This window comes from Pristiophorus japonicus, chromosome 9 (genome assembly GCF_044704955.1).
Source record: "Pristiophorus japonicus isolate sPriJap1 chromosome 9, sPriJap1.hap1, whole genome shotgun sequence".
NCBI lineage: Eukaryota > Metazoa > Chordata > Chondrichthyes > Pristiophoridae > Pristiophorus > Pristiophorus japonicus.
The window spans coordinates 121,993,708-122,012,947 of NC_091985.1; the positions used below are offsets into that span (position 1 = coordinate 121,993,708).

At 43.0% G+C, this 19,240-nt stretch overlaps 1 protein-coding gene across 3 annotated transcripts in view; it reads left to right on the plus strand.

The window, feature by feature from the left end:
• meis1a (Meis homeobox 1 a) overlaps positions 1–19,240 on the plus strand; it is a 272,321-nt gene that overhangs the window by 136,691 nt on the left and 116,390 nt on the right. For all 3 annotated transcript variants that reach the window (XM_070889789.1, XM_070889791.1, XM_070889790.1), the window contains one exon: positions 16,914–16,990. In XM_070889789.1, the coding sequence (XP_070745890.1) occupies positions 16,914–16,990 (77 nt within the window). The remainder of the gene's footprint in view (positions 1–16,913; positions 16,991–19,240) is intronic.

A 19,240-nucleotide genomic window follows, 5' to 3' on the forward strand; every position in this document is an offset into this window, starting at 1 on the left:
CGTGCGATGGCCCGGCCCGGAAATCGGCGCGGTCCCAGCCTGCAAGACCATCAGCAGGCCGGGACCATTGGAGGGAGCAGCGCGCGGTGGCATACCACTGCAGGGAGCAGCACGTGCTGCTGCAGGAGGGCGACGGCTGACTGCAGTGCAGGCAGGTACAGCAGGAGTGGCGAGGTCGGGGCGAAGGAGCGATAAGAGTTTGTAGAAGGATGTGATCGGGGCCCAGGAGAGGGGTTGGCCCAGGGGCAGAACGGGCCAGCCCACACTGCGCTGTGTGTGCGCATAAAATCCGTGCAACAGAGCTGGTCTCCAGTCGTCTTGGTTAATCCTCGCCACTGGACCAAGACTTTGCTCTGTCAAGCCCATGTGGTGGCTGGGGTGCAACGGCCACCACACGTTAAAAAAATCCAAGCACAGGCAGCTTCCACCCTTCAGGATATAGTTCGGGATCCCGAATATTAGGTCCTTCATTGAAACACTTGTGAACTCATCCCTTTTCGGCGTGGAAGCAAGTCATCCTCATTTCGAGGGACTGCCTATAATGATGATGAAATATTGGCCAGGACATTGGGGTTAACTTCCCTACTCTTCTTCAAAATAGTGTTGTGGGATCTTTTACGTCCACCTGAGAGAGCAGATGGGGCCTCACCTTAATGTCTCATCTGAAAGACAGCACTTCCGACATTGCAGCACCCCCTCAGTACTGCACTGGAGTGTCAGCCAGTGTGTTTCTTCATTTGCGATTCCCTCCCTCCATTCCCCCTGCCTGTCCTAAAACTGTGGAATCCTTGCTGAAGTACCATTCAGTGTTCTCTAGGATTTTGCCCAAGTGGCTAGTATTCTTGTCCGTGTGTGTCAAAAGGGCTGTTTGATTGTGAATCTGATCACCAAACATTCACACACGCACACTTCCAGCAGATGCAATCAGCAGTGCGAATCCTGGCTGAGACCTGATTGGTACCACATCCACCACCTTAAACATTCACTCCCTCCACCACTGGCGTACCGTGGCTGCAGTGTGTACCATCTACAAGCTGCACTGCAGCAACTCGTCAAGGCTTCTTCAACAGCACCTCCCAAACCCACGACCTCTGCCACCTAGAAGGACAAGGGCAGCAGGTGCATGGGAACACCAACACCTCCACGTTCGTCTCCAAGTCTTGGAAATATATCGCCGTTCCTTCATCATCGCTGAGTCAGAATCCTAGAACTCCTTCCCTAACAGCACTGTGGGAGCATCTTCACAACACGGACTGCAGTGGTTCAAGAAGATGGCTCACCACCACCTTTCCAAGGGATGAGCAATAAATGCTGGCCTTGATAACAACGCCCACATCCTGACAATTAATACATTTTAAAAAAGAGCAGCTAACCGAGCCCAGGCAGAAATCAAGCCGAGGACTTTCCTGTTCTGAGTCTCAGTCACTCATGGCTGACCTCACCGAGCCATTGAGAGGAGTCCTGGAATGGTCCCATTAATAAAAATTCAAAATAGTGCGCTCCGTTTCTGTGCAAGCTAACAGTGGGCCTGAATTTATACACTCCTCCGACAGTGACACGATCATTGCTAACAACTGGGTATTTTAGCACTCAATCAGAGAATTAGTATTGTTATCATTTTGCACTGCATATATTAAGGGTGCTATATGAATATTTAAATTATTGATCAGTACAACTATTGGGTACTAAGGGTCACGGTTGAGAATTCTTGCCAAAAATCCTTGTAAACCTCTCTCAACACCCCTAATATATTTTATATGTGGATAGATTTAACATGGTTTCAAAATCTTTTGACGGAACCACTAGTCCTTTGGGCTTTTGCCAAACTGGTCATGTGCCTTTGCAACAGCAAGAAAAGAAAACGGCAAACAGGGTACAAGCATCCTGAAATTGCCATGACTCCAATGCAACAAAATACAAAGCACAAAAATGTAAGAAATAGCAGCAGGAGTAGGCCATTCGGCCCTTTGAGCCCGCTCCACCATTCAGTAGGATCATGGCTAATCTTCAAACTCAATTCTACCTTCCCGCCCTATCCCCATTTAACTTAGTTCGCTTAGTCTCCAAAAATCTATCGATCTCAGCCTTGAATATACTCAACGACTGAGCCTCCACAGCCCTCTGGGGTAGAGAGTTCCAACGATTCACCACCCTCTGAGTGAAGAAATTTCTCCTCATCTCAGTTCTAAATGGCCGACCCCTTATTTTGAGCCTGTGACCTCTAGTTCTAGACTCTCCAGCCAGGAGAAACAACCTGTCAGCATCTACACTGTCAAGCCTCTTAAGAATTTTATACGTTTCAATGAGATCACCTCTCATTCTTCTAAACTCAAGGGAATGTAGAGCTAGTCGACTCAATCTCTCCTCATAGGACAATGCTCTCATCCCAAGAATCAGTCTGGTGAACCTTTGTTGCACTCCCTCTAAGGCACGTATATCCTTCCTCAGGTATGGAGTCCAAAACTGCACACAGTACTGCAGCATAACTCGGGCCTTTAAACAAAATATAAACTGTATCTCACTCACAAAAAAAATATGAACGTTATATTTTTTCACAACGATAACCAACATTTATGCTAATATACCCTAAACACAATTTATACCAGTGCCAACAAATATGCAATACCTCTAACTGCTCTTTGAAATTTTGTTTGTTTTCTTTGCTGTGATTCACATTTTAATTTTTGTGTCCAGAAGCCAATATTTTAACCTGAGCAGTGAGACAGCAGTGCCTTTTTGGAAGTCGGCTGCTTGTTCCACCATTAATCTGCTGAGGATTGCAACTGAATATCATCCAATTCTAGCCCCTTGCACATCCCTGATTTTCATCGCTCCACAATTGCTGGCCGTGCCTTCAGCTGCCGAGGCCCTCAGCTCTGGAATTCCCTCCCTAAACCTCTCCACCTCTCAACCTCTCACTCCTCCTTTCAGAAGCTCCTTAAAACATACCTGTTTGACCAAACTCGTCTCCTATTAGCTCCTTATGTGGCTCGGTGTCAAATTTTGTTTGATAAACACTCCTTGGGACGTTTCGTTCCAGTAAAGGTGCTGTGTAAATGAAAGTTGTTGTTGTTGTTGTTGAATGGAAAAATCCTCTTAGAAAAGATGCATTTGACAATACGGCTGACCTGTGTACCGTTAGTCAAAGTCTGCTGGGTTTTTTTGTTTCGCTATCTCCAGGTAGCTGGGAAGTTTCCTAGTAATGTCGTTCTTTTATAATGCACAGGCTGGTTTGTGAAAATGTGGTTTAACAGGACCTATAGATGAAGACTAGCCAGGAGAGAAGATCGAGCTGCACAGATGCTGCTGCACTTTATGCTTTGAAGTTGTTTCAGGAAAGCAGTTTGAATGATGTGCCTGCATAGGTTCCCTAGTGATTACAGAATGTAAAGTAGGCTACAAAGGTTGTAGATATGTTATTATTTCACTTTGGTGTTAGTTTTAATTCACAATGCCTTTCATTATACATGTTGCAGTCTTTTATATACCTAGCCATTGGTCTGTTTTCTTTTAAACGAGATCGCAGGTCTGTAAGCTCAATACCCTTGCTGATTCTGTTTTTTTTTACCTGCTAACTGTGCCTCTATCCATGCCTCTACAGATATTATGTCCCTGCAGACTCCTGGCAGCCTGCTTCCAGCTGTGGCAAGCATGGTGCAGTGAATTGGCTTTGAATGTTCTTTACTCAAATAGGCAGTAATTACAAGCTTAAAGAGGTTTAGTGGTCCAGTAAACTACATAATCACCCCTGAATTAGCCCGAGCTCATCAGTTGCAGTCCAGCAAGTTCCAACCAGTGGTCTCATGTGGTTCTTAGCACAGAAACCTGAGCAGCAGGTGTGGAGTAGCGGGCACCCCTGAAATACAGCCGTCTGTGAGGGGGTGGGGGGGAGGGCAATGATCCCTAATGGAATGTGGTTACAGCGCTACAGTGGCTTAATGGAGAACTTAACATGAATAAGCATGCTCAAAGCTCCAAGAGTCGGCAGTTGTGTACACTGGCTGCTGTTCTCTTCAGTAAACACTGATTTTCTCCCATCCTGTAGCTGTGTGGCTACCCACGGTGCTTCTGCCAGAGCCTAGAAAATTGACAGACGAGCGGTTGAATTTATATCTTACTGGCTCTAAATCAGTGCAAGTGGAGAGGAGTCTCAGCCTAGGGTTAAAGTAGTCATCGCCTTGTTCCTAATGTGGACATGAGCATCGGCACAATAATGACTTCAGTAATTTGTACTAATTCCCAGCAACAGTCACAGCTGTTCTTAGTCTCAGCCTCAGGGTGAAAGAGCCTGAACTGAGGTTTTTGATCAGATACCTTGGCCTTGGTTTACACTTTTATACAGAAAAAAAGTGTCCTGTAAGTAGCTTAAACCATTCCTAATTCAAGGGGTAAAGTTTTGTTATATCTGTGATGCTCTTAAATAACACATAGGTTTTAGAGGCCTCCTGGAAAAATAACTCCATTGGTTTTAGGATTTCTGTGCTGTCCTGTAGTGTAGGGAGAGCGAGCGGGGGAGGGTGAAGACAGGATCATCTACATTAATACAATGTGTCAAGTGCCAGTCATTGTATTTTATTATTTCTTTAAGTTTTACACAGGATCTACACCCGACAGCACTAATAAGACTACCTTGGTGGCATTGTGTGACTGCTTCATGTTCCCAGTAAATGAACCACTGCGCAATCCCCCTCTCCCTGAGGGGACAAGGACCCCTGAATGACATTTGTGCTATTTGCTACAATCTCAACATTTTCTTGACGAGGGTGGGGGCAAGTGTGAGAAAAAAAGGGGTGTGGTGGTGGGAAGTGTCTGCTTTATCTGTCGGGCAGAGGTGTGACTATTTTGCAACTAGAGAGCACGATAGCTTTACTGAATAAAAGACATTTTCACCGTGGCATAAGATCACTAGTAACAAGTACACTAATACTGATACTAATAGCAATAGTAAAACATTGCTGGCTTTTTTAAAATCCCAATATTATGAAGCAGAAGTCTGTTTTCAATAAAAAATGGTAACGTACACCAAAAATAATTGAAGATTATTATAGCTGAACTCAACCCATCATTTTTTTTAAATTCTTGTTCATATATTTTGTTTTGTTGGGTAAGGGTATTAAGGGTTATGGAACCAAGATGGATAGATGGAATTAAGATACAGATCATGATCTAATTGAATGGTGGAACAGGCTCGAGAGGCTGAATGGCCTGTTCCTATGTTCCTATATTCTAACAGTAGGCTAGAAATGACTATTGGCAATATTAGTGAATGAATGTTTAATGCATATATATGGCATTTCTCTACTATGTTAATGGAGGATTGCCATACAAATGCTTTAAGTCTAGTATCTCCAACTGTCTATTCTAGTCTCGTATGTGAAACCACCTTTATTTCAAGATAATTGCTCAGCAGAAACTGATAAATGTAATATCTCCTTACAATGGTCAGAGCAGCTGAGCAGTCCCCAAGCTCTGTATTTTTCTGCTGCTTTTGACAACGAATACTTTCATTTGTATTTACAACATAGTCTTAAAACAAACCTTCCTCCCCCAAGATTTCATGAAAACCTGACAATCTCGTGGAACATAGGTAGCCAGCGCTCCCATATACCGATTGTAAATAAGTAGCCCTCCCATTTAAATAGAAAGGTTTCCAGCAGGAAACTTTGGAAATGCTAACAAGCACCTTGGCTTCTGCTATAACTTCAAGCTGTGCCTTTACTGGACACCACAGCTCTTCACTCTCACTACTTGTAAAGTGCAAATGCAAAGCACAGAGTGGATCTTTGACCACATTCAGTGGGGAAGAAACAAAAGTCACTTTTAACATTGCTGAGCAATCTGATGCATGCTGGGCACTAAACAGGTTCTTTAGACGTAATGAAAATCTGTAAAACCTTTTTTTCCCCCGTTGTTGCAGTGAGAATCTATCCAGCCATTACATTCCGGAGTTTAGCTCAAGGTCAGCCTGTATTAGTGCATCAGGCTGAGTTGTGGAGGAGGAGGGCTGGAGGAAAAGGGATTAAAGAACTTCCGAAATTGTTCTCCAACATATTTAGTTGAGCAACAGAATGCTGTCCTGATAAGGATTAGATTGGAGAGTTGCCATGTCGCCTCCTACTTCTTAAGCACTCAAAGTGCCTGTTCCCAAAACATTTTACATCAGTTTTATTCCCCCTTCTTTCTCTCGCTCTCACTCGCACTCTTTTTTTTGTACGAGTCCTTGAAAGTGGTTTCCACCCAGTGCCACCTGGCTGCAGTTATTCAGCAGACGTTGGTATAAGCAACGGCTGTGGCGAGTAAAATTACGGATCGCAGGCCTGAAGTTAGGGAAGCACAGCCTCCCATTATCACAGCGGCTGGTTCTGCACAGGATTATTTTCAAATTTTCTGCAGCCATTACATTGTGCTGTCATAGTGAGCAGGCCTGTGAGGGAGGGAATGTTATTGATACTTGGTTACAAGCAAAAGATAAGATATAGAGTGTGTATCACTGTCCTGGCATCCACATCTTGCAGACTGTGGTGGAAAATTTGATGAAAGAAGTACATTTGGACAAGGAGTATCATTAAGATAGGAGGGCTGGAAATTTTCCATCGGTACTTAGCTGCCTTTGTTTCCCATCATTACTGCTCTGGGGGAAGCACTTCGTCTCTCGTTATTCACCAAAGGACATTTCAAAAATAGCAGTGTAGCATGACAATGTATCTTAGGAAGCTTTCACAAAGTAAAGCAGTTTGAGTATTAAACACATTTTGGGACTGTATAAATTTATGCTGACATTCGGTGAATTGCAAGTCCCAATTGGAAACTTTTTGATTTTCCTTTGGAAGTGTAGAGTGTTGATTGCACTGGCACTAATGCCTTGTACTCCATATTGTACACAATGCAACAAGTATTTGTAAGTAATATTAAAACATTCTATTTGCCAGATTGCCAGATGCGAGCTACTTGGTGTCTCAAGAAGCAATGCATTTTTCACTCTGTCGCTGACGCTTCTCTGCTTCATTCTCTTCCCAGTCGAGCCCCCCTTTTTACCTTAGCAGAGGGGTCAATAACCAGGGGGCATAGGTTTAAAGTAATTGAGTAATTGGCAGAAGGATTGGAGGGGAGTTGAGGAGAATTTTTTCCCCCAGAGAGTGGTGGTGTTCTGGAACTCACTGCCTGAAAGGATGGTAGAGGCAGAAACCCTCACTGCATTTAAGAAGTATTGGATATGCACTTGAAGTGCCATAGCCTACAAGGCTACGGACCAAGAGCTGGAAAGTGGGATTAGGCTGCTTGTCGGCCAGAACAGACACGATGGGCTGAATGGCCTCCCTTTGTGCCGTAAACGTCTATGATTGTATGATTCTTCTCTCCTTCCTTTGATGTTATGGGGAATCTTGCCACTCTTTACATCTTCCCAGCTCCTAATGATTTTTAAGAGTGTATTTCTAGAAGATTCAATTAAAATGATGTATGCTCTCAAATGGAAATCTAATTTGTTAAATTGGCTCTCATTTCATTGGCATTTAAAAAAAAATGACTCTATTGAACTATTATATACAAACTGCCAAGAGAGAAAAATAGTTTTTTGTAAGGATTAAAATAACACTTTCAAGTGGTCTTCAATTTAAATTGGTCCTCTTTTCCTACTTTATGACTCTCATATGGACTTATTTGAACTTTTGCGTATTTTTGTTCATTTTTCGGACCACTTTTTCCGGCTAAAGTTTGTGTTTCAGTTTGGAGAGTGAAAGTTTATTCAGGCAATTAAAGAAATAACCTACTTGCTAAGTCATAAATAACTTAAACGATGGCCAACCCTGATTGCAGATTATATGTCCATTGAAGGACATTTGGGGCTCTTTTGAAAACAAGTTTAATTGCTGTCAAGCTTTCGAGCAACTAAAAATGAAGAGCGTATTTAAGTTGGAGGACTGTAGCATCTTCTGGTGTATGTCCTTGGACTCTGCCATGTTCTGTGCTAACTAGAAATCCTGCAGCTAAGTCTTTCCCTGCCCTCTCAATGATATTGACCCATAGAGCTCCAATTTTCACTATCTGTCCACCAAACTGTAAAAACATTTCCTGTTATATAGATCCTCCCCAACTTGCACTCACAGTTCAAATAGACAACATTATTATACATTTTCAAAAGCCTTGCATATTGTATATTTTCAAAATGCATTCAGAAATGTCATTCATCTTTGTTTTCATATGAGCTTCTTCCAGCATTGACCCCATTTCTCATACCTCTTCACAACGATATAGAACATCACAGGTGGTGTCCATTGTTGATGTTGTGGTGATATGACACAGCAGCATCTCAAAAGTGGGACTTGCAGGCCAACCTCCAACCTGACTGAATTACCAATCTCAACCATATTACAGTTGGTTGGCGCCACATGGAGGCAAGTTGCCTTCCTGTGGCAGGAGGGGAATTTGAGGTTCATCCATCCATGGACCACTGTCATGTGCCTCCTTGTGACCAGTTCAAATCAGCATTGGTCTGAGAACATGGTGCCGAAATTCAGGGTCTCAGAAAAACCCGTTACTGCCCGTTTGCGGCGGCCATGTGGCGGAATCCCGTGGCCGCCGCTTTGTGATCAAATGGCCGCCCCGACCCAAATTCAGGTCGGGGATTTTTCGGCCTGGATCCAATTCTGCCGTGATGCTGATGACCGCTGCAAGCGCGTCATAAAAACACACACCGCCACTCTCCCTTACCTGCAAAATAAACCGCCCGAAATTCACCCCAAAAAATCAATCCCCTGCCGCACGGTGCCCCCGACAGCTTTTTCTGTCGGTGCACCTTATCCGGAGTGAGTGCGGCCCAGCAGCGCGGCGGCCCTTCAAGGGGAGGGCGCACTGCCGTGGCCGCCATGTATTTATTTTTGCTGGCCAACTTCACGATCGGCCAGCAAAATAGTGCCCCCGGGTTAGGCTGGGTCACCAACGGGCAGCCTGCAACCCTCCCTGGTGGCCCAGTGGCCAAAAATTAAAAATTCTCTCCCCTTTAACGGAGGGGAGAGAGCGTGGTGACGCACACGTGCTGTGACGTCACCACCACTCCATTGCTGCTCAACAGCGGCGGAGTCCCGGTCCCGATGGGCATTCAGCCCCTTGTCGATCTCAAGGCCCCACTATGACCGACTTCCGATAGTTTTGAAATGTAGCTTCACGCCACAATAGCGTTCCAGTGTACCTCTTTTGATCAAGCCTCTATTACGTCTAGACTCTACTATTCCAACGCACTCCTGGCTAGCCTCCCATCTTGCACGCTCTGTAAACTTGAGCTCATCCAAAACTCTGCTGCCCGTATCCGAACTCACACCACATCCCGTCCATCCATCACCCCTTGTGCTTGCTGATCTACATTGGCTCCTGGTCCGGCAACGCTTTGATTTTAAAATTCTCAACCTTGTTTACAAATCCCTCCATTGCCTTGCCCCTCTCTATCTCTGTAATCTCCTCCAACCCTCTAAGATATCTGCGCTCCTCCAATTCTGGCCTCTTGAGCATCCCTGATTTTAATCACTCCACCATTGTTGGCCATGCCTTCAGCTGCCTAGGCCCTATGCTCTGGAATTCCCTCCCTAAACCTCTCTACCTCTTTCTCCTCCTTTAAAATGCTCCTTAAAACCTAACTCTCTGTTCTAATATTTCCTTATTTGACTCAGTGTCAAATTTTGTCTGATTAAGCTCCTGTGAAGCAGCTTGGGACATTCTACTATGCAAATGGTGCTACATAAATGCAAGTTGTTGTTGTTGATGTAAAGCCTAATTGGTGTGAGCATCCTCCTTGCTTTAATGTCAGTCACACTGCTACTTTTGATGTTGACACATAATGCAGCATTATTAATGCACTGTAAATGTACATTTTAACGTAAGATTCATTGGAACAAGCATAAAATGTTCGGCAATAATGCACACCCACAGATGTGATGTATTGAGCATGTGTCTTCCTCTATTTTTGCACCGACATATTATTTTTTCCTCCTGGTTAGCCAGGACTCTCATCTAGACAACTAAGTTTTCTCTGGATGCACATGCAGTGGATTGATTCTGAAAAGGGGGCACTCAGGCTTTTCCTACTTAATCACTGTTTGATGGCTCTTTACTGGACCTCGAGGTGTTAAAGCAGATCAAATAGAGAGCACTCCCAACAGGACCACAGTATTACTACAGCATCTCTACATTGTCCTAATCATTAATTTGTATTGTAAGATCTGAAGTTAATTTTGTTTGCTCTCCTAATGCATTGCAGCTCTTCCAGTGATCTGTGGCATATCCATTCTCAAATTCCCATTCGAATCGATTGTTTGCAAATAATTAAGCTTTTAAGACATAGTGGTTTGAAGCTAGTGCACACAACAAATTAGAGGTCCAAATCATTATATAGAGTACATTGCAAAATGTATCCTCATAGTCTGAGATGGCTATGGTGATTAAAGTATGATTCACTACACATATCTTTGCTAAATATTTAGGTAGTAACGCCTGCATACTGGGGACTGTGAGCAGAGCCAGTGTAAGCAAGGGGTGCATTGGGGGCAGGGGGGGGGACATCAAGTACAAAAGTTAACAGCTATTTTGGATCCACAATGTAGGAGTTTAAAGGGTTAGTTACCAACCTATTTAAGAATGAATTCTTTATTGTCTAGCAACATCGGCAGCTTTGAAAGCTGTCCTTTTGCTTATCTCTGAATGATGGTGTAATGTCTGCCCGGGCCTATGGTACAGGCTTTGCTCTGCTCGTGGGTGGGAAGGCAACATTAAATGGAATGGAATGTTTGTATAGCAGCCTGGCCTGTGGCAAGTTGGTTCATTGTGAAGTCATGGGTTTCTATCGAGGGCAGTAATTCATTCATTTCTTCTAATTTGCCTGACAAGAGTTCACTTTCAGAGACATTTTATACCGTATCAATTTTTTTCCCCAAGAAATGGTGTATTCCTTTACTCCTTGATATTTTGGGAAGGCGGGTAACTGCGTGAAGTCGTGGTTTTCATGTGATTAGAGCAATTAATTTTTTTCTCTAAATTCAACAGTCATACTGGCAGGCAATATATTGGCTGCATTAAACAACAAATCAGATGATCTAGGGAGTTCTAAGTCCCAGGATTTCATGTTTCCCCACATTTTTGTTGTTATTTTTAGCATGGACATGTTATTCTGGTATTTAATTTAATTCTGACTATCGACCAATCCTGTGCTTTAAAAAAGAAACACCAAATACTTTCCATTTGAGAATGGAGACAGAATTCTTGAATCCTAATAGCTGGAGGCTATGTATCAATTATAGTTTAGCACATCAAATTAGATTCAGTTTACAGCAATTACCTAAAAATCAAATCACATGAAAAGTAACAGATTTGAGAACAATTATTAAATAATAAACAAGGAGGATTTATCTACTTTTTTTCCATAAGGAAAAAAGACAGTAAATTAATTTTTTAAGGTATTTAGAACAAATGAATTGGGTCCCAAGAAAGTAGATTTTGGGCAGACTGTTATTTAGGATTTGACCTGCCAATTATTTTCTGCATTCCATTGAACTGGTATGGATCATAACTACTCATAGATTCATTGCATATTCCAATACCTTTGATTTCATCAGTTCAAAGTACAATTTGATTTTTTTGATACAAATTTGATGAAAAAAAAACTGTAATTTCCCTATAAGACTTTGAACAGTTCTCGGACTCCCAACCTATATCAGAAATAATGTCAACTCGTTGCAAATTTAAAGGCGGCAGTTTGAGTCATGCCCTTCGAGCACTGGCATGGACATCAGTGGTTTATCTAGACAAAGGCTACAGTGGTTTCATCTGCATTCACCTCAGAACCATCTTTGGAAGCATCAAAGCGTTAATCAGTAATCTAAAGTCGAATTGCTGGTGCTCTTTAGGCACTGGTTCAAGTTGGGCACAATGCGTAGTTTAATTTTAATGCAGCCATTATAGTGATAATATTAGCAGTGTAAAAGGTTTTACAGTGTTAAGACCACAGGGCAGTTTCTGCTAACACAGCAAGGGGTGACTGCTCAGCAGTTTAATGAAGACTCAGTTTGCCAGTTGGCACTATAAAAGTGTTTACTGTGTTGATCTGGAATTCTTTAAAAACAATTGTAGAAAACATAAATAAACAGAGTTTTTAACACAGAAAATGGTCCTTTAGTCTGGCCTATTTAGACCGACCTTCAAAACGATTATAACGGAAATCTTTGGTATACATAAAATGTTCTATTTTATACGCTTCAGCTTTCTTGGGAAAGACCCTGATAGAGTTCCAATAAACACAATGTTATTTTTACAAGTAACAGGAAACTCCCAGAATTCTGCAATCTGTAGTTACATGAGGTAATGGAAATTGCATTAATTGTTATATCTAACCATTTACTGAAGAAATTAGAAAGTGATTGAAAATACATCGAACTTTCTTTATAATAAAGAAAGACTTGCATTTATACAGTGCCTTCTGTGACCTCAGGACGTCCCAATGAAGTACTTTTTGAAGTATAGTAACAGTTGCAATGTAGGAAACGCAGTAACAAATTTGCGTAAAGCAAGCTCCCACAAACAGCAATGTGATAATGACCAGATACTCTGTTTTATGTAATGTTGATTAAGGGATAAATATTGGCCAGGACACTGAGGATAACTGCATTGCTCTTGGAAACAGTGCCATGCGATCTTTTACATCCACCTGAGAGGGCAGACGGGGCGTCGGTTTAACGTCTCATCTGAAAGATGGCACCTCCAACAATGCAGCACTCCCTCAGTACTGCACTGGAGTGTCACCTCGGATTTTTGTGCTCAAGTCTCTGGTGTGGAACTTGGGTGCTGTCTTCGGGCCTGGCGATAAAGAGGTGTACATTGGATGGAGTTATTAAATAATTTCTATGTTAAGAGAGGGAGCAATCAACAAAGCATTTTATATCAGAGGCCATGGTGTATCGGGGAGTATTCAAATGGAGGGATAGCATTAGATGTTCCATGTATTATTGCCACTGAGCTTATTCTGTTTATTGTACCAGTATACAGTAAGTTACATCACAACTTAAGTTAAAGAAAAAATAACTTGCATTTGTATAATGCTTTTCACATTCTCAGGACATCCCAAAGCACTTCACAGTCACTAAAATACTTCTGTACTATAGTAGCTGTTTTACTGTAGCTAGTCAATTTGTGCACAGCAAGGTCCCACAAACAGCAATGAGGCAAATGAGCAGCTAATCTGTTTTAGTGGGGTTAGTTACAAAGTAGTACAAAGTATTTGCAGCACAGAATGAGGCCATTCAGCCTAACAGGTCCATGCCAGCCTAGCAAAGTAAAATAGTTACTACACTTCAAAATCAGCCAGTGACACATTAGACAGAGCAATGGACTGCTAGTCAGTGTAAAAAATCTATCATCGTTTGTGGCTTCGAGTCCGCCCAAAGTTGGATGTTAGGTCAGGGTTCCATGGTTATGGTGCTGGACAGTGAATGTTCTGTGGAGCTGGCTCGAGGGGCCATATGGCCTACTCCTGCTCCGATTTCTTATGCTCCACACGACCCTCCTTTTCAATTAACCCTATCAACATACCCTTCTATTCCTATCTCCCTCAAATGGATAAATATTGGCCAGGACACCAGGAGAACTCCTCTGGTCTTCGAATATTGCCAAGGGATCTTTTACATCCATTTGAGAGAGCAGACAGAGTTTAATGTCGAATCCAAAAGATGGCACTCCCTCAGTACTGCACTGAAGTGTCGGCCTAGATTATGTGCTCAAGTCTCTGGAGTGGCAAAAATACTTGGACCACTGATCCAAGGCTGAGGCTGAAATTAGTATGTTGTAATGTTGTTCCAATATTCTTCTTGTGTGATGCTCATCACCATACATTACTCTATTCCCCGGCACCACTTGTGATAGACTTTTAACCGCCAGTATCTCACCATCGTACTGTATAGGTAACTCTTTCAAACGAGCCAAAATCTACAATTCTGTTGTTGAGTCATTGCACTTAACTGAGTTCTAGGGGTTGAAATTCAGCCTCCCGATAAGGCCTGTTACCGCCGGAAAGCAGCGGCCACGCGGCGGTGTCAAATGGCCACCGATTTGTAGTCGCATAGCCGCCACTCGAGAAATTCTCCCCAGTAGTTTCTCCAGCAGTCCCCACTTCCACCCCGCTGTTGCCGAACCATCCTAAGTGCGTCATCAAAGTGCACACTGCCGATGTCCCGCCCCGCAAGCAAAATTCACCTGAGAAAATCTTCGGCTGCCACTCGATGCCCCAACAGTTTTTCCTGTTTGTAGTGTGTGTAAAATGGCGGTGCGGCCTCCATTAAAGGGGAAGGCACACTGCCGCGGTGGTCATCTTATTTATTTTTGTTGGCCGACTGCCAGGTCGGCCCGACAATTATGCACACGGGTTCAGCCGGGCCTCCAACAGGCAGCCTGGCACCCCCCTCTTGGGTGTCAGGCCGCTGGCCCGGCCGAAATTCTCCCTGGTGGCCCAGTGGACCGAACCTAACAAGCTGCAGAGCTCACAGCAGCCATCCCCTTTAACTAATGGGGAGAGACGTGTTGACGCGCCGGCACGATGATGTCATCAGCCCGCGCTGATGAATGACAGCAGCGGAGAGTTCGTCCCACCTCCTCTTCCACCCCCATTATGACCGACTTCCGCCCCGCTTGGATAAAAACGACAAAGTGCTGAATTTCGCAAGATGGGTCGCCGCATCCATTGCGGCGGCCAAAACACAAGAAAAACGGTAAGCGCGACCCGTTTCTGGCGGGGGTGAATTTCGGCATCCTAGTGACAATACAATTATGTCTTGGCCATAACATTTGTATCTTTGTGAGATTTGCAAGTAACTGAAGGGAATGCTAAGTAGGGACTGTTTCTCAAGGTAAAACAAAATAAATCTGTGGTTCACTCATTGTAATGAATGAAGACTAGCAACTCTACATACAGCTGCTGTTATACACCCATTTTCACTTGACATCAATGCAAATTAGGCAGTATAACTCAGGAATCACTCAGGTGATCTGGCTCCCTATTGCACAGGGGGTGGTATAACTCCGGTCCAGTGCTGCTTTTGAACAGTGTCCAGGCAGCTGTTTGAACAGTCCGGATACTTTATTGTCTTAAGCTGAATCTTTCTAATGAATGAGTGTGTGTCCTTCCTGCTTGCATTCTCAAAACATTAATAATTGTTCAGGTGGGGAGCAGAGCTCGATGGATGCACAAAGGCACACATCCTAGGACAGTTCCTCGCTGGGCTTAATGCCGAGACCCAGCATCGTGCAGCCTGCAGTATAACTTTGGTCTACGGGATATGCAATGCATTCTACACCCTCCAATCTCAGGCTGGAAGTGCAGTTTGACAGTAGCATTATGTTCTCCAATTCAGAAGCTATGAAAAAGATCATATCAATTATTCAAGTTAAAATAAGAAATATGCAGCAGGACTGCTTTTTTGAATGCTGTTTTAGTGATCCAAGAATTTAATGTGTTTTTATTATAGAACTGCTTTTATTCTCCCTAAAGTAAGGCAGAAAGCTCTTGTTATTTTTATTATTAGATTATAATAAAGAGCACCAAGAATTTTCCACACTTCAAATCAGATTCAGTTCTTCTCCGGCATCAAACCCCATTCCCTGGCCATCAACTTGAGCCCTCTCCCTAGAAACTGTCTGAGGCTAAACCAGACTGTTCGAAACCTTGATTTCATATTTGACCCTGAAATGAGCTTCCAACCACATATCCGCGCCATCACTAAGACCGTCTATTTCCACATCTGTAACATCGCCCGACTCCGCCCCTGCCTCAGCTCATCCGCTGCTGAAACTCTCAACCATGCCTTTGTTACCTCTAGACTTGACTATTACAGCACACTCCTGGCTTGCCTCCCACATTCTACCCTCCATAAACTTGAGGTCACCCAAAAGTTCTGCTGCCGGAGTTCTAACTCGCACCAAGTCCCGTTCACTCATTACCCCTGTGCTCGCTGACCTACATTGGTTCCCGGTTAAGCATCGCCTCAATTTTAAAATTCTCATCCTTGTTTTCAAATCCCTTCCTATCTCTGTAATCTCCTCTAACCCCATAACCCCCCGAGATGTCTACGATCCTCCAATTCTGGCCTCTTGCGCATCCCCGATTTAATCGCTCCACCATTGGTGGCCATGCTGCCAAGGCCCTAAGCTCTGGAATTCTCTCCCCACACCTCTGTGTCTCTCTGTCTCTCCTCCTTTAAGACATTCCTTAAACCTACCTCTTTGACCAAGTTTTGGTCGTCTGCCCCAATAACTCCTCATGTGACTCAGTATCAAATTTTGTTTGATAATCGCTTCTGTGAATCTTGGGATCTTTATTACCTTAAAGGCATTATAGAAATGCAAATTATTGTTGTTGTTGCTGTATTGACAATGGTCAATATTGCATTAGGTAATATTCAAAGCTCTTCTGGTTTTATTATATGAAATTGGGATTCATTTTGTTATTATTTGAAAACTTTCCTAACGGTGTCATCGGAAAATTCTAATTACTGGACTTCAGATTCCCAGTTTGATGGTTATTTTCAAAAATTAGAATTTTATAATATCGCATACCCATAGGAAAAATGGCAAGCAGGTACTAATTAATTTTTATGGTCTTCTGTCAAATTGCCTGTCGAGTATTCTAATAAACTTGAGTGAGCAGGTACAGCAAGCATCTTAATTAATGTAGCTGTTTCTACACTTCACTTAACTTTATAATTGGCTTCCCATTTGCTGCCATTAATTAGATGATTTCAGATCCCGCTAACGTTGAGGAGAGCACTGCACCTCAGCTTACTTACATTAATTAATGAACACTTCATGCATTTTCACAGTGCTTATAAGTACTTTTACCTGATTGTGTTGTCCTAACTGTGTCTCTTCGGTTTGGCATCTTTCAGCATCCTTATCCTTCAGAAGAACAGAAGAAGCAACTGGCTCAAGATACAGGGCTTACTATTCTACAAGTGAACAACTGGTATGTAGTTTGACTTGGTTTACATACAGACAGCACTGCAGCCTCTGGCAAATTACCGCTAATGATCTGCATTATGACAACACACCTCTCTGCTGTTTGTGTTCACTGGGAAAAAGAAAGGTGTTCCCTGTGTAGATAACCCAGTGACTATTTTGATTTTATTTTCCTCTTAATCCGTGTGCATAGGTTAAATTTGATTACATTTTAATTAAGATGTCTGTAATTCTCATCTAATTCTGCCCTCTTGAGCATCCCTGATTTCAGTTGCTCAACCATTGATGGCCGTGCCTTCAGTTGCCAAGGCCCTAAGCTCTGGAATTCCCTCCCTAAACCTCTCCACCTCTCTATCTCTCTCCTTTATGTCGCTCCTTAAAACCTGCCTCTTTGATCAAGCTTTTGGTCATCTGCCCTAATATCTCCTTATGTGACTCACTGTCGAATATTGTTTTATAACGCTCCTGTGAAGTGTCTTGGAACGTTTTTCTACACTAAATAATATATAAATGCAAGTTGCTGTAATTTGATTGAATCTCCCTATCAGTAACTGCAAAGAAAAATGACAACCAATGGTAACATTTTAAGAACTTTTTTCTGTTCTGTTGGGCGAGAAATACAGTCCAGATATATAATTCGGTTTAAATACTGAATGGCATTGGCATCGTCGGGGAAAGAGCTTGGAGCAGTCACTGGTGCCAAGCTTGACATGTGTGAGGCAACTGAATTACCATCAGTAGATACAGTCATTAACAAGGGTGCTTTAGTGTTCTTTTCATTTCAACTGTGTGTTAATTCAGCTCCCTCACGCTCCAGGCTAATTCCCAGATGATGTCATCAATACTTCCATGTTTGAACAGAAATATGCAAACAAAAATAGAAGGAAACAAAAAGATATTACAATGAGATTTTTCTCAGCTCCTTGCCACTGATCTTTAAAAAAGTGAGACACGCTCTTTCAATTTAAAGTGTCACTGTCACCTTTTAAATGTTGGTTTAACAAGGTTTAAACTGGCCATTGCACAATTGCAATAGTTCAGCTCATTTACATAGGAGAGAAGTTGCAAAACACTTTATAGTTCAAAAACCAACCTTGTCCTTAACTCAATGTCCACTACATCTGTCAAGTTCTATTTGTTCCAATTATCTGACTGAGTTATAGATTTAATGTATTTTGCCCCCTACCCCTTCCCCGCTCTCCTTTCCTGACACTTGTTGGGACATTGCTCTTTGGTCACCAACTGTACCTCAGTCTTTGGCCCCCTGACTTAGGCAGCCATTCTTTATGTGCAAGCGAGTGCCATCAGTTATTCAGCCAGAAGACTTTGTATTTATATTGCACCTTTAAAGTAGAAAAACTTCCCACAGTGCTTCACAGAGGCGTAAAGAAAAATGCGAGTGTGGAGGGGACCACGGCTGACCTGGTTCTCACCTGATGACCACACATGATCACTGTGCAACAATCAGGGATGGGAAGCGGAGCTGATTTCCCCCCCGCTGCCGAGCCTAGGGATTCATAGCGCTGCACCTACTGCCCTTGCTGAGGGCAGCTAACTCAGTGTAAACTAGAATTGAACCTGGGATCTTCTGATTTATCTGATCCATCTGCTGGTCTATGTGACTTGATTCTACAGCAGAACGTTCCATTATCTACTAGGCCATCAGGAGAACCACACTGCACATGTTTTAGATATGCTGTCATGTAAAGCTGATTTTATACCATTAAAGGATACAAGAACTTGCATTTATATAGCATCTTTCGCAACATCCCAACGCACTTTGCAGTCAATAAAGTACTTTTGAAATGTAGCCATTGTTGGGGCCTCGATTTAGCATATCGTCTGAAAGACGGAATCTCCAACAGTGCAGCACTCCCTCAGCAGTACACTGTGGTATCAACCTAGCTTATGTGCTCTAGTCCATGGATTGGGGCTTGAACCTATGACCTCCTGACTCAGTGGTGAGAGTGTTACCACTGAACCACGACTGACACCTATTGTTCTTTCCATTTGGATTCTAGTCGCTGCCTGGCTCCTGGTACTTATGCAGTTAAATCCAGTTTCCATAGCCAGGTAGCAGACTTAGGTGTTCAAATGGCTCTCATGTTTGTCTGCTTAACACCAGTGACTACACTTCAAAAGTAATTCATTGGCCGTGAAGTACTTTGAAATAGGTCTGAAGAGGCAAAAAAGCGCTATATAAATGCTCAGTGGGTAGCACTCTTGCAATCTTAGTCAGAAGATTGTAGATTCAAGT